At 38.3% G+C, this 22,602-nt stretch overlaps 1 protein-coding gene across 1 annotated transcript in view; it reads right to left on the bottom strand.

The window, feature by feature from the left end:
- Positions 1-22,602, bottom strand: part of VWA8 (von Willebrand factor A domain containing 8) — a 333,349-nt gene that overhangs the window by 169,521 nt on the left and 141,226 nt on the right. Inside the window, exon 20 of the mRNA XM_046028286.1 lies at positions 16,629-16,700. Within this exon, the coding sequence (XP_045884242.1) occupies positions 16,629-16,700 (72 nt within the window). The remainder of the gene's footprint in view (positions 1-16,628; positions 16,701-22,602) is intronic.

Below are 22,602 nucleotides of genomic sequence, written 5' to 3'. Positions count from 1 at the left end.
TAACAGTTCCATGAGGTAGGTAGTATGATTACTCCAAACTCACAAATCAAGATACTAAGACTCAGAAAAGCTAAGCAACATGTTCATGGTCATATAGCTTATCATAGGGGAACCGGGATTCAAATCCAGGTCTGTCTGGCTCTGATGCTCATGCTTTTAGTCCCAACACAATGGATTATATTTCTTTCAGTCTGAAATTTATTTAGGTAAACTAGGCTTTGAATTTTCTCTTTCCCCACTTCCAGGAATCCATCCTAAAGAAATACGCAGATTAGGGAAAGGCATGGTGCTGAGCAGTGAGGACAGAAGAAGCCCAATAGAAGGAAACAGGCATTATTATTGATATTTCTGCTATATCCTCAAATACCTTATAAAGAAAGGCATTCTATAAGCACTAATGATAGAAATTCAAATCAACCAAATGAGTATTTATTGAGCATCATTAAAGTACTAGAACTGAGACAGTTCCTCTAAGACAAACAAAGTCTCAAAGAAATTATTAGAATTTGTCCTTCACAATCCTCAAAAGGAGGCAAGACACATATATACATGTGGAGCACAGAAGACAAGCCACCAGGGTAGATAAATAATTGTTAAATTATATGATACAGGTTCTTTTTTCTCCCTTTCTTTTTTTTAAAGTAGGTTCCATACCCAATGGAACTCACAACCTTGAGATCAAGAGTCACATGCTCTACCAGCTGAGCTAGCTGGAAGCCCCCTACGATACAGGTTCTAATCGCCTTAGAATCTTTCTCTCTTCTCTTCTCTTTGACTAAATATATCATAAGATGATGGATGTAAGAGAGGTTAAGGGGACTGGACTGATTACCAACTACTTAATAAATAAGACAGAGGTATGTAGCACACATAGACAGTAGCAAGCAATTAAGATCCATTGTACATCCTCAATTCAGAGAGAAACACAATGAAATCAATGTTTAAAGAAGGTCAATATGACAATAATATGCAAAATATACTGACTGACAAAAGGAGAAACTGGCTCCAGGAGACGGGCTGTTTATTTATTCAACATGGAAACAAACATTTATTGAGTGCTGGTATGTGTCAGGAGAGAAAGCAGTGAACAAGGCAGATAAGGTTTCTGCTCCTATGAAGCTTCCATTTCAAGAATGTGGAGACAGACTGGAAGGTAGATTAGAAAAGTAGGTAGAAAGGCAGCAAGATATAATTAGACAACTAAATAAATAAATGAGACAATGATCAAATAGTGATATTCTCTATATACAATTAAGATAGGGTGAGGCAATACCAACTGGGTGGTCATTAATATTGATTTAGAAGTGAAGACTTTTCCTTAGGTAACTGAAAGCTAAGATCTAAATGACAAGGAGCCAGTTCTAGGACGATTACAGAAGGGGCATTCCAGGAGAAGAGTGGCTACAGCTGATCCCCTAAAAAAGCTCGGGATATTTGAGGAACAGCCAGTGTGTTCAAGTGTTGTGGGCAAGAAAAGAATATACAAGATAACTAAAAGTTAGTAGGGCTGTGGGGCACCTGGGTGGCCCAGCTGGTTAAGCATCCTACTCTTGATTTTGGCTCAGGTCATGATCTCAGGGTGGTGAGATGGAGCCCTGCGTCAGGCTCTGCACTCAGCAGGAAGTCTGTTGAAGATTCTCTCTTCCTCTGCCCCTACCCCCTGCTCTCTGTCTTTCTCTCTCTAAAATCAATAAATCTTTTTTTTTTTTTTTAAAGTAAGTAGAGTCTAATCAACTAAGTTTTACAAGCCAAGGTGAAGAAGTGGAATTTTATTCTATGAGATGGGGAGGGGGGAACCCTTTTTTAGCAGAGAAGTGGCATGAACTAATATAGATTATAAAAAAAATCACTTTGGTTAGGTATGGAGAGTGAATTATAAAGGAGGAAGGAAGGAAACTGGGAAGCCAGTTGGAACGCTACTGCAAGAGTCCAGGTGAGAGATGGGGATGGCTTAGATTGGGGGGTATAAATGAAGAAGGACGGATTCCAGGTGTTTTGCAAGGGAAGGTGACAAAACTGGTTGATGGACGGGACACAGGAGGATAAAGGAAAAGAACCATCAGAGATTAATTCTAGATCGTTCCTTGACCAAAAAGATGGGAAGGACTAGCATAGGAAGACTCTTCTCCCACAGGAAAATCAAGAGCTAATGCTATCTTTCTCCAAAGCACTTATTGTCATTTACAATTCTAACAACGTATTTACTTGTGTGTTATCCTATTCCTCAACTGTAAACGTTAGCTCCTCGAGAGGTTTGTCTTGTTCACTATCGTATGGCTAGTGTCTAGAATAGCGCTGGCACAGAGTAGGCACTCGGCTATTGGTCAGATGAATTAATGATATCTCCCTCTCTATAGCTGTTTATGACAGCAACCCCAGTCGTCCTCAGTACTTCTCATTCCACTTCTCAATTTGTTAACCAATTCCTCTCATTTCTGCCTCCAAAATATATCTTAAGTCTGCCAAATTTCTCTGGAATCGTTTTAAACCAAAGGAATGTCATATCTTGTCTAGAACAGCACTTTTCAAGCTTTGATTAACAAATGAGTCAGCTTTGTGATCTTGTTAAAATGCAGCCTGATTCAGTAGGTCTGGGGTGGGGTCAGAGACTGTACTTCTAAGACATTTCCAGGTTGGCACCCATGCTGCTGGTCTGCAGACCATTCTTTGTGCAGCAAGAATACATACCTGCAATGGTCTTAGAACTGAGCTCCCTACATTCACTCATGTTATTTTGAATGTATTTCCCAAACTGCTGCTGGAATAATCTTCTTAATGGATAAATCAGATCATGTCTTAGATCAAGAGTTAGATACGCTCAACCCCCTCTGATAGCTTCTCACTGCATTTAGAATAATTCTGAAAATCCTTCCTGTGCCTGCAAATTCCTACAGGCTCTACCCATCCCTCCAGTGTCACCCTTTTCCTCCCAAGTACTGTTCTAGTCACACTTCACTTCCTCCAGTTCTTAAAAGAATCCAAGCTCTTCCTGCCTCAGGGGCTTTGCACAAGCACACCCTTCTCCTTAGGGAGCTTTTCTCTCACTCAACATCCTAGCCATTCTCATTCATTATCTTAATTCCCTTCCTCACAAAGGCCTTTACTACCTCCTCTTGTAAGTCAGGTCTTTCCTCATCTCCCATACTTACCTGTAATTTTCCTTCTTAAGCACAAATAGATTTATATGTGTGACAACTTGTTTAAAGTCTCTCTTATCCACTGTTCTGTGAACTGAAAGTGCCATGCAGGCAGAGGCCAGGCCTATTTACTGCTCTATTCCCAGAGCCCTGCACAGAGTCTGACACAAAAAATGTACTCAATAAATACGTGTCCAATGATTGAATGAATACAGAGAATTTGGAAAGTACCAGAAAAGGGAATAGATCTCAATAAGATAAATACTATGACCAAGTTTAAAAAGATAATGAACACTGGAAACTGTGACGAGTTATAGACCTGTAAAAACCGAACAAGGTTTGGAATGATCCAATTTATACATTTCACCTACAAAAGAGTCAGTTACCAGAGCTGACTGTCAGACTGGCAAACACATGAAAGTAAGAACAATGGATCATTTCACCCTCTAGCAATCTTTTTGATATCCAACTGGATCTCTCCCAAAATAGTTATAAGCCCAACATGGAAACAAAGAGAAGGAAAATATTTTTACATTTGCATGTCTACTACAAAGCTCTGTAAGCTTTAATTGGCATGCTACAACAAACATAAAATTTTAAGTAGATACATTCAGATGAGTAAAATGTGTTTGTTAATATATCAGGTCTGTTAACTTCAATGACTCCAGAGAAAAGCAAGTATCATAAATGCATTGTAATGTCAGAAATATAGAGGATTTCCTGAAAGAAACAAATCACGAAAAGCTACTATCGGGAGTTCCTGCTCCCTTCCCACCTCCAAAGTTACCGAACCAGCCAGGCTTTTTCAGACTGCTCTTGAGCAACACACTGTTATAGGGCCTTACAAGGGCCATAAATGTAGGATGTGACATGATGTCCCCAGCTGCCACTAGGGAGCTCTTCTGCTGTTTTCTTTATATTAGGGTCTTCGGAACGTCAACCTCAGCTGTCTTCTTGCTCCATATACTCTCTCTGGGCAATCTCACTCGCTCCCAGGACTGGAGTCATCTCACATGGCTCACACTTCTTTCCTAAGATCCAGCTAAGATTCCCTGTCCCGAACTGCCGAATGAACTTCTGCAGATGTTCATACTGGACTCATTATGTTGCCACCGAAACCTATTCCTTTTGCTTTTTAATCCCAGTAAACAAGCGTATTGCCATGTACCCAGATGCTCAGTGAATGAATCTTGGAATGCTTTTGACTACTGTTTTTTCCCATGACCCTATTAAAAATGTCACTTGAACCTGTATGGTCTCTACCTGCAAAATGTTTTTATTCTTACTTCTCACTCCTTTCTCTCCTTTCTTTCCTTCCTATCTCCCCTCCCTCCCTTTCCTAATTCATCAACTATTTAAACACATAACTTATAGGTACTGTACTAGTTGAGCAAGATATGAAGGTAAACAGAATAGCAGCAACCCATGGCCACACTCACAGCTTACAATCTAGTAGGAAACACAGACAAGTAAGCAACTATAATAGATAAATACCCATAGCAAATGTTATGATATGGGACACCCAAGATGCCTGAAGATTTTAGCAAAGGGCTCAGGAAGGCCCACCACCCACCATGATGTCTACTGGGGGACATCAAGGACTTAAAGAAGTAAAGGGGAGGAGGAGAAGGAGGAGCGTTCCAGGTGGAGAGAACAGTATGTGTGAAGACTTGAGGGTAACTGTGAGCTGGAGCACTAGACAGGTCTGAGAGAAGTCAAAGGCTAAAGCAGGAATGAGAGAAGAGAGTGGTAAGAAACAAAACAAAAACGGCAGGTAGGGTCTAGCCCTGGCAAAGCCTTGGAAGCCACTTAAAAGACTCAGTACTCCTAAAAGCACCGAGAAGCCACTGCAGTACAGGAGTCATCAGATCAAATGCTGATTTTTGGAAAATCACTCTGGTATAATGATCTGGCAGAGAGAAAGGAAGAATGAAAGCACAGGAAAGCAGTTTGAAACTCCTTCAACCAACAGGAGATGATGGTAGCTCAACTAAGGAGGAGAAGAAATGGAGGGATTTAAGAGATACTTAGGGAAAAGAACAGGATTTGGTGATGGACTGGATGTGGAGATGAGACAGAAGTCAAAGTTTCTATTTTGGGCAATGGGGCGGTGGGGGCAGGGAGGCACGGCTATTTACTGACAAATGAAATAGGGCAGCAGAAGTACATTTGCTGGGTGGGGGAGGGAAGTCTAGTTTTAAAAAAGACAGTTTAATTTTGGATTTGTTTACTTTGAAGTGCCTGCTTCCCATATCTGCTCCTTCCTCTCCAATGCACTGTCCCTACTCAAGGGCAGCCTACCTTCTTGCTCCAACCCTCAGAAAAGATCCTACTTGGTGTCCTTCTTCTAGACTCACACAGGCCAGCCCACAAGTTGTTTAGTTATTTTTCTAAAACAGAGATCTCATCAGGTCATTCCTGACTTCATTTAAAAGCTCTGATAGTTCCTTCGAAGAAATGCTAAAAGCATAACCTCAGAAGGGATTTCTGTAAATATCCTAAACAAAAAGGAACAATTACAGTGATTTGCTCTTTCTCCCATCCAAGTACTAACCAGGCCTGACCCTGCTTAGCTCAATTTGCTCTTTCTAATTGTAGTTTTCGCCTAGAACAGAAAATCCCAGGATTACTGTAATTGAATAAATACATAAATAATATCTTATTTTTCCATCATAAAAGTTATACATACTCATTTTCCTCACTGGGAAATGGAAAAAACAAAACATTACACAGTGTGCAACTGCCAAAACAAATCTGCTACCATTTTCATTTTGTTCCTGTGAATATTTCTCTTTACTTGTCATTATTCTGTATGTAAAAATATGTGTTCTTTCATAGAAATTAGCATGAAATAAACAGTTTTTACATCATTATTAACTCTTACTGAGGATAATACTTAGTGAGTGAAAATTTTTAAAAAGAGAAAACGAAGCTGTGAATGAGAGATCCAAAATAATACACATTGTCTTGGGACACCTGGGTGGCTCAGTTGGTTAAGCTGCCTTCAACTCAGGTCATGATCTCAGGGTCCTGGGATTGAGTCCCACATCAGGCTCCTTGCTCAGCAGGGAGCCTGCTTCTCTCTCTGCCTGCTGCTCCCCCTGCTTGTGCTCTCTCTCTCTCTGACAAATAAATAAACAAAATCTTTAAAAATACAAACTGTCTCATGAGAATGGCCTTTCTTTTACATTACTGTTCTCATTGTGTTCTTTCTGACAATCTACTCGAGAGAAGGACCTTAGGAGTCGGATGGCCCTTTAACTATAGGATTAAGACAAGTAGGGAATATATTATGTCCCACAGACAGGAATCAAACCGAGGATAGGATGTAAACAAGCTTCCAGTTTCTGTGAGAGAAAATACCAGGGGCCATGACTTTAAGAACTTTGCAAGATTCTGGGATTCTTTCAAATTCCTCAGGTTTATTATTTTAGTTATCCTGTTTCCTCAGAGAGATTAGCAGTGAAATCCTTTAAAGGAAAAGGCTGTAGTAGACTTGTCTTCCTGGACAAGCAGACCATCAGAACTTGGAAAACACCATCTGTATCTCATCAAGGCGGAGGAGGAGAAAGAAGGAGAGCAGGGGAAAAGACCTAAAGAGGAATGGAGAGCAGGCAAGAGAAGATGAGTCTAGGCATGGGATTTGGGCTAAGAGTAAATGTCCGGAATTAAACGCTGAAGGATCCCTGCAGTAGCAGGTAAACTAGCAAGCTTTTATGTCAGCCCTCTGTAAGCACACTCAAGCAAGCACTTTTTTTTTATTTTTAAAGATTTTATTTATTTGAGAGAGCGAGCATGAGCAGGAGGAGGAGCAGAGGGAGAAGGAGAAGCAAACTCCCTGCTGAGCAGTGAGCCTCATTTGGGGCTCAGTCCCAGGATTTTGACCTGAGCTGAAGGCATACGCTCTACAGACTGAGCACCCAGGCGCCCCCTCACTCAAGAATGTTCCTAATCAACCAACAGCCTCCAGAACTTTTGTGCTTCCACATCTTTGCTTATGCTGTTTGTTCTGACTAGAACAGCCCATTCTTCCGCCACCCAGCCATCTTCATCCACTCACTCCTTAGTGTTCTGATGAAATGTCTCACTTCCCGGAACTGCCTGACTCTCCCATTCACTCCTCCCCTTCTGCTCTGAGCACCAGAAAGGTTTTCTCCTTTGGGTTCCTAAACCGCTGTCGGACAGCATTCACCACACTGTACTCTAGTAATGCGTCAGGTGCCTGGGCAAGAGAACTGGCTCCATGAGGCCAGGATCAGCCCCCAGTCCATGTGCCCCCCATGGGCGCCTCACATATAACCTGCAGAGAATAACTACTAAAATTTGAGAAAAGAAAGTAAGAAAGGAAAGGGAAGTCATGCGATGTGCTCCTGCTAAAGGAGGTAGAAAGCTGTTCCAGGAAGCTTCTGCTCCCTTTGTGCAAACAAAGAGGAGGAAGCTAACGTTTACGGAGCCCTCTGCTGTACACATACACACCCCTTCAGTGCTTAATCACTTGAATCCTCACGCCAGCCCATGTGAGTCGAAGGTAAAGTACCTGTTTTGGAAAGATGCAAACTTAATTCTAAGTATTTAAGAACCATGCACATGGTGGGATTTGAAGGCACATCCATTCTGACTAAATGGACTGGGCTGTTTTCTGTTGCGCCATACTGCAAAGGAGAACGTCAGGAGGTTGCCTTCCTGAACTGATGTGCATGGGAGTTTAGATCTTGATGTCACAGAGTCAATTGCAGTTACTCCAAGGTTATAATAGCCTAGAACATGAGTCCAGGAACTCCCTGTATGAAATCCAAGGTTCAAGAGGGAGAACAGTGAGAAAGTCAAGTTGGATCTTTCCTTCTGCAGTAATTTCTAAAACAGACTCCAAGCGAGTGTTTATCACTGCTAGTGTTCACTTCCCTCATGTGTTTCCCTGTACTTAGGGCATTCCTTCCAGTTCGCCCTAATGCTTTAATAACATTCATGGAGTCAGATCAGTCTATATAATACGTATAGATGATTTCTGCAGAGTGTCCTAATATCCTTTTTTAAAAAGCTACTATATGATTGCCATTAACAACTACCAACAGCAGTAAAAAATAACAAACTAAATAGACTAGTATTAGAGTAAAACCAGGAGAAATAAATTACAGCTGCTTTTTTAAAACTTTAAAATGTCCATCAAATGTTGAACTTTCTAATTCCTTGCTTCCACCTGAAAACCTTAATATACTGGGGCGCCTGGGTGGCTCAGTGGGTTAAGCCTCTGCCTTCGGCTCAGGTCATGATCTCAGGGTCCTGGGATCGGCCCCACATCGGGCTCTCTGCTCGGCGGGGAGCCTGCTTCTCCCTCTCTCTCTGCCTGCCTCTCTGTGTACTTGTGGTCTGTCTCTCGCTTTGTCAAATAAATAAATAAAATATTAAAAAAAATAAACCTTAATATACTAGCAGTTAAGAGGCTTGGAGATGAAGACTCTCTGTTTCATCTGTCCCCAGATTAAGGTCTTTACCACCATCTAAGCCTAGATTTTCTCATTTGAATACAGAGGGCCTAGACAAGCTGATCTCTAAACACTATTTTTATTCTAATATTCTGCAATCCCATAATAAAATGTGAAATTACTGCTCTATAAATCTCTAGAAGTCTATTTTTCAAATTCTCTCAGTGAACATACATTACTTAGGTAATAAAAAAAATTATTAAGACTGAATAGTGAACGATTGTACACATTTGCACAAATGTCTTCCCTGTCACAGAGCCAAGGAACAGTACCCAGAAGTCAGATGAGAAGACATACATTTCAACTACACTATGAGTTTGCATGGCTCACAAATACACCGCCTTATAAAGCTCTCTGTCAAAGTCATAACCTCTTTTTCAAACAGGAATAACACAAGCCACATCCCTACAATTTCTCTTTGAAATACTGTGTTACTATAAATGGCAAAGGTATATACTCTTAGGTAGTTGGTCATTAGGTTTGACCAAAGGAGCCAAGACAAACGCTGTGGGGGAAAAAGAATCAATGTCTGTCCAAGAACAAAATACAGATTCAGAATAAGTGCAGGAAAAAAATTCACTACGAAACACTGGATCGACAGACTAAATGTTAGAGAGAAGGTGGCAGAATGGTAAAAAAATTCCAGATTGCAATTCAAGCAACTTCACTAAGCAAGGGGTTGGAGAAGGGACACAACACAATATAACATAAAATAAAGATGAATGTCACTGTATTTGATAAACCCAAGTATTTCGTGGGCTTGGGACTCCCAGGCTGCTGAGGCTACTAGAAGCACAGCATACTTTGTTATCCAATTCCCTGCTGCCACTACCAGCTGGGTACTACAGGCAAGAAGATTTCAGGACAAAGTGTTCAGTCCCTTCCAAGACACTAGACAATTATGCTGGCATGGCAACATGGTGTAATTCTGAAGCTGCATAGTAGTAACCTGCCAGGGCTCAGTTCAAATGATTAATTAGCAAAATTCTCACATTCTTTCATTTTGGCAATAGAATATTCACAGTCTCTCAATATTAAATAATTCAACAAACATGACTTTACCGAAGAAAAACTAAGTCCATGGTCAGGGTAAGCCTATGACTAACAGGTGGAATGGATACAAAGAATTATATGGAATTATATAGTAACAATGTGCATAGAGTTCTGCTTAGTTGGCATTAAATATATGTTTACTGATTTTCATTGTGTATAAATATCTTAAAAAGGCTATGAAGATCAGAAAAGAAAGCAGTTATTTCTAGCCTGAAAAAAAAAATGGATGTGGCTTGACATCATTGTACAAATTAATCAGGAACTTAAACTGGCTTCACAAAATATACTCTACACAATATTTCCTCAGAAGTTTATCAATATTGGTATAATTCTGAATAAAATGTTTATATTCATGAACATTTGTTAGCACCTCTCAGGATAAAGAGAACAGGAGGATGTAGCTTTCCTTCTTCAAAGAGAAGAAGTATTTCCTTTTGCAGCTAAATACAATTACCAGCCTTTGTTTAAATGCTGATTGGAATAAACCAACTGTAAATATGACACTTTGGAGATAATGGAAGAAAACTGAAAATAGGGTGTCAGAGTATATTCAGGGATTATTATCAATTTGCTAGGTGTAATAATGAATTGTGGGCATGTTAGAAATAAATATTGAGATATCTGTGAGAAAAATGCATTATGTAAAAGAATAATGTATGAAAAGACAACATAAAAAGTGTCAGGGGAATAGATAAAACAAGTTGGATAAAATGCTGTTAACTTTTGAGGCTACATAACTAGTACAAAGGGGTTTTATATACTTTACCTTTTGTAGAAAGTTAAAAAATGCCCTGTACTCTGTATGTGAAGCATAGTCGTGGCCTACTATAAGCACTCAACCAAAGTTAGCAATTACATAGTATTATTGTTGTTGCTGTTGTTATTACTGTTACTAGTGTAAGCATTAGTGTGCTACGGTGAAAAATAAATTTGAGCTTGGGAGCCCTACCCGGGCATTAACTAGCTAATATGATCTTGAGCAAATATTTTAACCTCTCTGAGTTTTAGAAGGCTAATTTGTAAAATGTGGAACGTAAAAATATTTACCCCAAAAGGCTGTTGTAGAACTAAATGAGATTTTTTAAAAAAGGAAATTGGAAATTATAAAATGTACAAATATTACCATTTTTAACCCTTACTCATAAGAAACTTTATGATATATAATATATAATATATATATTATACAATATATATAATATATAATATAATAAAAGATTATTTCTATTTGGGGAAGACTTAAGAAAGGCTTCACTGAGGAAGAAACATCTGAGCTTTTGAAAACTGGCAGGATTTTCCTTGGCAAAGACAAGGGGAAGCTCTGTATGAAGCAAACAATATGAAAAATGGCAGGGGGGAGGGGGGACAAAAAGGCCTGGTTTACTCTGGGTGGGTAAAAAACTCAAATTTGGAAGAACTAAAATTATAAAAGGAGTTTGGAGCCAGGTCACAGTTTGTTTTGTGTGTCTGCCTATGAAAGAGATTTTATCTGATAGGCAAGGAGGAGCCACTTATGACTTTAAACAGGAAAATAAAATTAAAGGTTACTTTCTAATGATGGAACTGAAAAGAATACCTAAAGAATCAGCACTGTAAAAACATGAAGCACATGAAAGTCAGAGACAGAGAAGATATCCTATATGAAAGTGGGCCAGAGCTGGGTTTTCATTTGATAATGAAGACATAACACAATAGAATTTTGTTAAGAGCAAACAATATGAACTGTGGAATCCAAGGAGAGCCTAAGTGTGAAAATTCACGAGACTGCTATTATTGGTAAAATGATACAAAGGGATGGCTCAAAAATGAAGAAAGAAACAAAAACAAAACAAAACAAAAAAAGGAGGGAAGGAAGGAAGACAGGAAGGAAGGAAACAAATCTGGCAAATTACTAGATTATATTCATTTAGAAGTCATTGTGAATTATTATGTCTCATTAATACAAATTAAAATTTGATGACTTGCTTTGTAATTTTATCTAACGTTATTTATAGATGCTTAGATTTTTATCCCCTAAAATATCACATATTAGAAAAATAAGTCTTATGTAAGGGGATACCTGAGCATTTTTAGAACACTATATTGCTGGAAGAGTTCTTACTTCAAATATCTGATAAAATGCAACTGTCTCTCAAAAGTCAAGTGTTCTTACATAATATTGTAAGTTTATTCTTAGGGAGTTTTTAAACAACAACAAAAAGTATGCACCTATAGGTTGATTCTATAACCCCAAACACTCACAATCAATATTTTGTGTACCAAACAGAATACAACCCTTCTATAAATCAAAAGAAAAGAAAATATGGGAAGAAAAGAGTTGGGACAGAAGAAGCATCACTGAGTCAAAAATAAATAAGCATTTCTCTTTTTCCATCTCAGTAAATATAAAATAAATAGAAACTCACGCTATGATTAAAAAAAAAAAAAAAAGCCAGCCTGAGAACTCCTAATTGCACAAAAGGCACATGCGATGTTATAATTATAGTCGTGGAAAATAATGCGCTTAGCAGCACACATAAGTCATGCTACAGTATGCAGCATTAGTCCTAAAGGGCCGTGTGTAATTTCCGGCACCTATCGCTTCCGGCTGACAGGGAGCAATTCTGCTTCTCTTACTGGAAAGCTGCCACACCGTGCCATAAAGTCTGACACAGAAAATTGAAAGGATAAAAAAAAAATCAATTTACTTCACCAAAACAAGATGTGGGTTACTTCATTTTGCAATGTAAGTGATGTTTATGGAACTGTTTTCAGCTTCCCAACAGTTATAAAACCTTGTCTAGTATCAGGTTTCTTCGAAAAGATAGTATTATACAGAAAGAAAAGGTGTGATTGGGCTTATAAAGATGATAAACCTTGAGACACTTCAAGATCACCACTTACTCTTGAATTTGCTCATAGCAAAAGCTGCTCCTGGTAACAGAGCAATCTTTCGAGACATCTCTAAAGGTATAACTTTAACTATGAAAATGTTTTTTTCCTGGACTTCAGGCAGTTTCTAGTTTGCAAACAGAAGGCTAGGTAGACTGTATGTATCTATAGGAAGTTTGTATTAAGAACATTCATCACACTTTATTGTGGAATTATACCAGCCCGCTACTGGCTTCTCTGCCAATACTGAATCCCCAAAGCTATACTTCTGATTTTTTTTTTTTTTTTGAGTAGTCATCACTCACTTTTAATGTTTTACAAAAGAGAAGGAAAGGAGCCTGATCAACTGCTAAAAAATAGTTTATGCAGGTTCAAATAAATCATGTGGGGGTGCCTGGGTGGCTCAGTCGGTTAAAGGATATGACCTGAATACTAGGTCATATCTCAGGGTCTTGGGATGGAGCCCCGCATGAGCTCCCTGCTCAGTGGAAAGTCAGCTTCTCCTACTCCTTCTGTCCCTCTTGCTGCTCATATATTCTCTCTCTCACACACACAAATAAATGAAATCTTAAAAAAAAAATAAAAATCAAACAAAGCAAATCATATGATTAGAGTAGGCATTTTCTCACTTATCACTTTGCATTTGAGCGAAAACACCAGTGACATCGCCCCATCAGATTCAGCAGTCCTCATTCTACTTCTCTGCCTTTTCCCTGCATTTGTTATTTTCTTTCACAAGATAGAAATAGGGGGGCAGATGAGAAGGTGCACAGATTATTGAGAGGTGCTGAAATGCCACTGATAAACGAAGCAAGGCATTTTCAAAGCTGCTGATGCGTTACTATGGCCTGAGTTACTATGGCTGCAAAAGCACACACTCCTGAAAAAGAAATCTAGATGATCAGAACTCTGAGGCAAGTGCAGGGAAAGAGAATGTGAAACTCCATTCCATCCTTGGCAAAACACATCTCTGTGGGGTTCTTGCTCTGCACTTGCCAACAAATACTGCAGGCGGCTTCACACTGCTTTGTACGTATCAAATGGAAGCAGTCAAGAGTCTAACTTTAATGAACCTGGAGGGCATCATGCAAAGTGATTTTCTCTCAGAGAGAGAAAGACAAACACTATGTGGTATCACTTATATGTGGAACTGGAAAAAGAAAAAAAAAAAAGTCAAACTCAGAAACGGAGTAGAGAAATGGCTGGGGGTACGGTAACAGGGAGAGGTGGGTGAAAGGTACCGAATTTCATCTATAAGATGAACAGGCTCTGATTTATTCAGCAAACATTTGTTGACTGTCTACTGCCTGCTACTCAAAAATAACTAAAGCTTTTCTCAAGGGGTTCTCTCTCTGTATAGTAGAGATGGCAGGTATATCCATAAGTCCAAGGCAAGTCAAAAGAAATCAGTAAGTGGGCTGCTATCACAGCTCAGGGAATGGGGCCAAAGTTTCAGGCCTGTGTTCAGGAAGACTTTATTAAAGAAGCATATTATAGAATATTATAGCCAGAGGGACCTTACAAAATACCAATTCCAATCCCATCATTTTACAGATAAGGGAAAAAAGAGGGAGAGGGAGAAGAAAAAAGAAAAAGCCCACTGAAGAGTAGTAACAATGTAGCTAATATCACCTAGAGAACTGAAGAGTCTGGATGAGAAGGTAGGTCCTGGATTCCCAACTTTGTGCTTTTCTGATCCTGTCAGTGTATCAACCCATCCAGTTGAATGGGCCACTTAACTATTTACTCTCTGCAGCAGGCCCTCCCTAGGGGGGCCTTTATTTGTTTCTTTCACTGACAGTTGCAAATTTATAAAATAAGGAATTCAGTCAATGAGAGCACATCACCACTCTGAGGTTGGAAGGATTTCAAAAGGCAAAGATGAGGAAAGAAGAGAGAGTGCTGATGAAGGTCAAAGGCTGGGATATGACACTGATAAGAAGATCCGTTTTGAAAACAGTGTTAAGTGTATCGGAGGACAGGAGTTTGAAGGGAGGGCTGAGACAGGTTGTAAACACAGTGGGATTAGACAATGGAGGACATCAAAAGGCAGGAGGACATCAAACAGCCTAAGAGTTAGTCTTGTCCACGAGATAATTCAATGAACACAAGAGCAGAATTTACTTAGTAAATCTACAAGTTCCTTCAACACTGGTACTCTTACATGGCACTGATGGTCTTAGAGGTTTCTAAAGAATGAACAAAAGACCCTTCTGATATGAAAAAGCCAGTTAAATGTAGCCCTAGTTATACTGAATACAAACTCCCTCTGTCAATTTTTCTTTCTCCAAAGCTGAGGTGACAGAACAAGGACAAAAGAAGGCAAGACACTATGATCTGCTGATGAAAGGTGCAGTCTGTGCCACCAGCGACTGAGAGGCGTTTGTGGGGCCCCATGCCTCCAGCCCTGCTCCTCCTGAGAATCCTCAACCTGCCAGCTCTACCCGCTGGCTGCGGAGCCAACCTGAGGCAAGCCTGAAAATCAGTGGGATCTCCTATCCTCACCAGATGCTGGGGTCCAGACATGGACCTGCAGAGTGATAGCTACTCTTCATTCCGCCCCACTGCCTAGCGCTTTGTCCTGTTGCCTTGTTCTCTTCTTTGGGACTGGAAATAGACTAGCACACCGGATTTCCTGTCAACATCTGTACAGCGCTCTAGAGTAATTTCAAAGCACACTGCCCCTTTTCCATTTATCATGAAGTAGAAGCAAACCACTGCTCCACCTCACCCTCATCTTGCATAGCTCTCCTCAGTCCTCAGAGTCACGTGGCTCTTAGCTGAGTGTGTGCTATTTTTACGTCCAGGTTAGATATCAGGGAACCCAGCCTTGTAAGATAAGCAATTCGCCCAGAGTCACAGCGAGCAGGGAGAGGGTTCCTACTGCACCTCTAGCCAGCTAACATCCAAACCTGTGCATTCAATCAGAAGGCCATTCAATTGACCCATTAAAAAAAAAAAATCAACACTTTAAATTGTAAGTTTAAGGGACTAAATATATAAAGAATATGTATTTTTTATAAGTTTAAATAAAAGGAAAAATTAGGACCACACATCTTCTGAAAGTTTATTAAATCTGATAATTCAACTGGGGAACATTATCAGAAGATAATGATATCTATCTATCTATCTACCTATAGATATATAAATAGAAAATGTCCAAACATTATCAGAAGCTTCTAAATAGAAAATGTTCATTCTCCATAAACACATGCTGAATATCTACTATGTAGCAGACATTGTTCTAGGAACTGAGGATACAGAGATAAGCCAGAGAACTATGGTCCCTGCCCTTGAGGATCACATAGGTAATTTGGAAAGATAATCACTCTCTATATAAACAGAGTAACATGACTAGTATGATAGTGTGATTACAGGGAGATAGAAGGGTGTAAAAGTCGGGGAAACCTAACTTTGCTAGGAACAAGGGAAGACCCCTTAGGAGTTAGGGGAAGAGGGTGGAGAAGGGGACTGGGAGTGCTCTGTGTAGAGAAGAGCATGCACCAAGGACCAGGGCAGAGATAAGAAACTCAAGGAGGTTCACAGTGGCTCAAGCTACCACTGAGTGAGACAAAGGAGGGAGGGAGCCAAGCCTCAGGCCTGGAAAGGCAGGCAGAGGCCAGATCCTGCAGAACACCACTGGCCATACTGAAGACCATACCTAAGAGCAACAGGAAGCCAATTTAAGCAAAAAAGAGAGACTTAGTCAGATTTTAGTTCAACAAGTATCACCAGGCTGCAGAGTGAAGGGTAGATCAGAGTGGGAGCTATACAGGCAAAGCACTGCTGTAGTCCAGGGGATGGGCGATGGCGAGCTGGGCTAGGGTGACAGATGTGCGAAAGAAGAGTCGATATCTGTGAGGCAGAATGGACAGAACTCGATGGGTGACTGAATGGTGATTTCAGCTGTGAGATAATTCTAAATTTTAGAAGGTGGAAGTAATCTGTGCTTAATTAAAGCAGTCATTTAGTAGAAAACTAAGAATCACCTCTAAAAATGTATCCCAACAAGGAGAAGAAACTTACTGCTTTTAAGCTCGTTATCATTTATACATTAGTACCTGAGTTCCAGCCACACATAACTCACCTGGTTACCAACCAATAATAGGTGCTCTCCGAGAAGAAAGTCTTTCAGCATATCTTCCATCACTACCATGTGCTAGAAAAAAAGAACTAGAAGTTAATTGTGTTTTGTATAATCAAGATGGAATAATAAAGTTAACAACAAAGGTATCTTCATGCTAAATAAAGCATCTAGAGTTTTAGTTCAAGATGGCAGTGTGAGATCCTGAACTCACTTCCTCCCATGGACATGCAGATTGTACAGCAACATATGAAATCATTTAATTAAACATACATCTTGGGGCTTAGTTGTAACCCTTTCTAGAGGATGTGTGCTCACCATCTATGACACTCCAAAGCACTAGTACATCCTGGAGGGGAAATTTACACACATCTGGTGTCCTGGTTTGTATGTCTGGTGCCCTGGCTTCTGCAGCTGTCATCCCACAGATACTCCTTAATCACATGGTGGCTGGGTGGGGGGAGTCTTGTATTTCTGGGTCCCATGGGACTATGGCAATTGTAAAGATGGTTCTAGGCAGGCCACCAGCCCAGGACACTGCATAGACTGTGGACTGAGGCACAATCCTCCTTCTGTGAAGGAGGACTTTTCTTGTCCTGGAGCTTCAGCCTGAGGAGCAAGTTTTGGGTCTGGCATACACTTAGAGGCCAATGGATCACTCTCAAGGAACACAGGCTATTGGTGCCATCTTGGCTCTCTTTCTTTCTTGGCCTTGCCTGAGTTCATCAGTATCACCCAGGAAAGGGCCTATACACTTGTCTGGAACCCCAATCTCTATGGTTTTCACCCAATGAACACCTCCAGATCACCTGGCTTTTGCGGTCAGTGAGGCTTCCAGTCATAATACACAGGACTGTATATATTTGCATACTTTTAAAAGCTAACAAACGAGGATGTAGTTTCCAGTCAGTTTGAATCTAAGCGCTGAGATACTCCCATGTGGGATACGGAGATCTTCACACATCCTCAATTACTGGGAACTATTAAAAATAAAATGGGCAGCTTGGACAAGCACAAAGATTTAAGAGCCAATCAAGAGCTAAGGCAGGGTTGAATGACAAGGTTCATCTGCATGAGGCCACTCCTTTGAAAGACTGGGAAAAGTATTCATCTCACATATTGTATAGAAATCAATAAAGTCAAGCAAAATGCAATAACAGAGGATATGTTCCAAATGGAAGAACAAGATAAAACCTCAGAAATAAAAACTTTAATGAAATGACATAAGTAATTTACCTGATAAAGAGTTCAAGTGATGGTCATTAAGATGCTCACCAAACTGAGAAGAATGGATGGATGCAGTAAGAACTTCAATAAAGAGATAGAAAATATTTTTTTAAAAAAGTGTCAAACAGAAGTCACAATGTTGAAGAATACAATAACTGAACTGAAAAGGTTCAACAGCAGACCAGATGAAGCAAGAGAAAGGATCAGTCAACTCAAAGACAAGGTAATGGAACTAACCCAATCAAAGCATCAAAAAGAAAAAAAAGAATTACAAAAAATAAAGATACTTTAAGTGACTTAAGAGACAACATTTCGTGGACTAACATTTGTACCACAGGGCCCCAGGAAGAAGAGAGAGAAGAGGAGGCAGAAATTTTATTTGAAAATATAAAGGCTGAAAACTTCTCTAATACAGGGAAGGAAACAGACTTCTAGATACAGGAATCCCAGCAAGTTCCAAATAAGAGGAACCTAAGGACAACTACACCATGACACGTTGTAATAAAAATGTTAAAAGTAAAAAATGAGAGGAGAATACTAGAAGCAGCAAGAGAAAAAAAAAAAAAAGTGTTACATATAAGGGAACACCCATAAGGCAATCAGCAGATTTTTCAGCAGTAATATTGCATGCCAGAAGGGAGTGGCACGATATATTCCAAGGACTGAAAAAAACCTTGCCAACCAAGAAGACTCTACCTGGCAAGGTTATCACTCAGAAATGAAAAACAGATAAAGAGTTTTCCAGATAAGCTAAAGCTAAATGAGTCATCATTACTAACTCAGCCTTACAAGAAATGTTAGAAGGACTTAAGCTGAAAAGAAAGTGTGCTAATTAGTATTAAGAACACATATGAAGGGGGCAACTGGGTGGCTCAGTGGGTTAAGCCTCTGCCTTAGGCTGAGGTCATGATCTCAGGATCCTGGGATCTAGCCCCACATCGGGTTCTCTGCTCAACAGGAAGCCTGCTTCCTCCTCTCTCTCTCTGCCTGCCTCTCTGCCTACTTGTGATCTCTCTCTCTGTGTCAAATAAATAAATAAAACCTTAAAAAAAAAAAAGAACACATATGAAAATAAATCTCACTGGAAAGTAAATATATATATATATAATGATAGATTATAGATAGATATATAGATCTATAGATAGAAAGTAAATATAAATATATATAATGATAGATTAATCACTTATAAAGACAGTATGAAGGTTAAAAGTCAAAAGTAGTAAAAATAGCTATAAATATGATAATTAGTTAAGGGATATGCAAGATAAAAAGTGCAAAATGTGACAGCAAAAACATAAAACATGGAAGGGAGCAAGTACATTGAGATTTACAATGGGATTAAACTTTAGTTGTTATCAGCTTAAAATAGGCTGTTGATAAATTATAAGTAAGCATCATGGTAACTACAAAGAAATAACCTATAGTAAATTCACAAAAAGTAGAGAGAGAATATAAATATAACAAAGCATCTGACAAAATTCCACATCCGTTTATGATTTAAAAAAAACCCCTCTCAACAAAGCAGTATAGACGGAATATATCTCATAATAAAAGTCATGTATGACAAGCCCACAGCCAACAACATACTCAATAGTAAAAAGCTCAAAGTTTTTCCTCTAAGATCAGGAACAAGACAAGGATGCCCATTCTCGCCACTTTTATTCAACATAGTACCAGAGAAATTAGGCAAGGAAAAAAAAAAGAAAAAAGGAAATAGGAAGGGAAGAAGTAAACCTGTCACTATTTGCAGGTGGTGGTATTAATATACAGAAAACCCTAGAGACACTAACACAAAGCTGTTAGAATAAACAAATTCAGCAAAGCTGAAAGATACAAAATCAATACCAAAAAAATCTGTTGTTTTTCTCTACACTAATAATGAACCATCAGAAAGAGAATGCATCAACAATTGCATCAACAAGAATAAAACAAGAATAAATTTAACCAAGGAGGTGAAAGACCTGCATATTGAAAACTATAAGATATTAATGAAAGAAATTGAAGACCCAAATAAATGGAAAGATATTCCATGTTCATGGATTAGAATAATTAATGTTGTTCAAATGTCATACTACCCAGAATAATCTATATGTTTGATGCAATCTCTATCAAAATTTTAATGGCATTTTTCACAGAAACAGAACAAACAATACTAATAAAATTTATATGGAATCATAAAAGATCCTAAAAAGTCAAAAAGTCATGAGAAAGAAGACCAAAGATGAAAGCATCACACTTTCAGATTTCAAACTATATTACAAAGTTATAGTAATAAAAAAAGTAATAGTAGTCAGTAAAAAAATCTGTAGTAATAAAAAAGCTACAGTAGTCAATCAAATTATAATATTTTCAGAAAAAGAGACACATAAATCAATGGAACATAATAGAGAGCCTAGAAATAAACCCATATGCATCAATGGTCAATTAACTTACTAAAAAGGAGTCAAGAAGGAAGAAAACAATGGAGAAAGGACAGTTTCTTTGATAAATGGTGTTGGGAAAATGGGCAGTCACATGCAAAAGAATGAAACTGGATTACTATCTTCCACCATACACAAATATTAACAAAAATGTATTAAAGACTTGAATGGTAGGCTCTGAAACCATAAAATCCTAGAAGAAAACATAGAGGGTAATAAGCTCTGTGATATAGGTCTTAGTGATGATTTTAGAATCTGTCACCAAAAGCACAAGGAACGAAAGCAAAATTAAACAAGTGGGACTCCATCCAACTAAGCAGCTTCTGCGGAGTGAAGGAAACCATCAATAGAATGAAAAGGCAACCTAGTGAGTGGCAAAAAATATTTGCAAACCATGTATCTGATAAGGGGCTAATATCCAAAATATGGAAAGAACTCATATATCTCAACAGTAAAAAAACAACCAGTCCAAGTAAAAAATGGGCAGAGGATCTGATTACAGACATCTCCTAGGAAGACTTACAGAAGACCAAGGGGGTATATGGAAATATGCTCTATATCACAGTCATCAAGAAATATAAATCAAAACATAATAAGATGTCACCTCACATCTATTAGAATACCTATTATCAAAAGACTAGAGATAAGTGTTGGTGAAGATGTGAAGATAAGGGAAACTGTGTATTGCTGGTAGAATGTAAACTGATGTAGCCACTATGAAAATCAGTATAGAGGTTCCTCAAAAACTTAAAAATAGAACTATCATATGATCCAGCAATTCTACTTCCTGGGTATTTTTTTGAAGAAAATGAAAACAATTTTTTTGTTTGAATTTGAAAAAAGGTTTGCACGGCCACAATCATTGCACCATTATTTACAACAGCCAAGGTATGGAAACAACCTACATGTCTATTGATGGATGAATGGATAAAGAAGATGTGATGTATATATATATATACATATACATATATATATATACATATACATATATATATACATATACATATATATACATACATATATATATATATATATAAATGGAATATTATTCAGTCATAAAAAGAATGAAATCTTGCCATTTGTAACAACATGGCTGGTCCTTGAGGGCATTATGCAAAGTGAAAAAAGTCAGAGAAAGACAAATACTGTATGATCTCTTGTATATGGAATGTAAAAAAATATATATGTGTATATTTATAATATGTAAATAACACATATATGTATATATACATATATATATGTGTACTAAAAAAATAAAATACCCAAGCTCATAGATATAGAAAACATATCGGTGGTTGCTAGAGGCTAGAGGTGGGGTGGGAGAAATGGGTAAATTGTTTGTTTTTTTTTAGTTTAAATACATTGAATAAAAAAGTAAAACACCTATTATAATAGACCATACTCAAAACAATTTGATTTTTAAAAAAACCAAAAATTAATGCAGTGATTTTAAGGTATATAACTAGTTAGGTCACTGGTACTTAAAACTTGAAGTAGTCCACTTAAGCAAGAATAAGCCACTCACCATTATTTCAAAGAGTTTTCATAATTTAACTCAAATATGTTTTAACTATTGCTCTCTACAGGGTTGGCTTATAATTTACAATTTAAATTAGTAGTTGCTAATAATGTAAATATACATAGGCTTTCCAAAATAACTGGAGATTTCCATGGAACACTTTACACTAACTTGGTCTTAACCACTACCTTCAAAGGATGTGCAATTTTAGAATTAGAAATGTAGTATTTAGCTTCCACATTTTGTTATTTGAATTAGGACACAATATAATAAAAGAACAAGATTAGAGTTGTTCACAATAGCCACAAAGGAAATTACATTGCTCTTTTATATCTGGAAAAATAGGACAACCCTAAGTAGGTCACAAAGGCTCATTGTGGGGGATGGGGGGTGTTGGAGGAAGAAATATATCCCAGGACAATTAATATCCCTATTTCTTTCTCTTGGTTTTCTGTATCAAAACAGTAACAGCCTCATAAGGACTGAAGTTATTGAACCTCCCTAATTATGGAAAAGGCAAATCAACTGTTTGTATTTAATACATGCTGCAGATATTTTCTAGCTTGTTACTTGCTCTTCTTTTTTTGACTTGCTTTATGGATTTTTTTTTGACATCTCAAACATTTTCCTTTTAACTTGTCAAATTAAGCTATACTTTCTTTCAGTTTCTTTCTTAGAAAAACAAAGTTTTTTCTTTCCTTCAAAAATGGATGAGTATTTCCTAAATGTTTATCTTTGTAGTTTTTATTTTTCTGAAATGCATGCAGATACACCATTGAGCTAGAGCTTTAAAAAGCTTGTCAATTTACTG

This window comes from Meles meles, chromosome 14, assembly GCF_922984935.1.
Source record: "Meles meles chromosome 14, mMelMel3.1 paternal haplotype, whole genome shotgun sequence".
NCBI classification, from domain to species: Eukaryota; Metazoa; Chordata; class Mammalia; order Carnivora; family Mustelidae; genus Meles; species Meles meles.
Note: the sequence above shows the minus strand (reverse complement) of the source record. Positions and strands in the feature narration are given on the sequence as shown.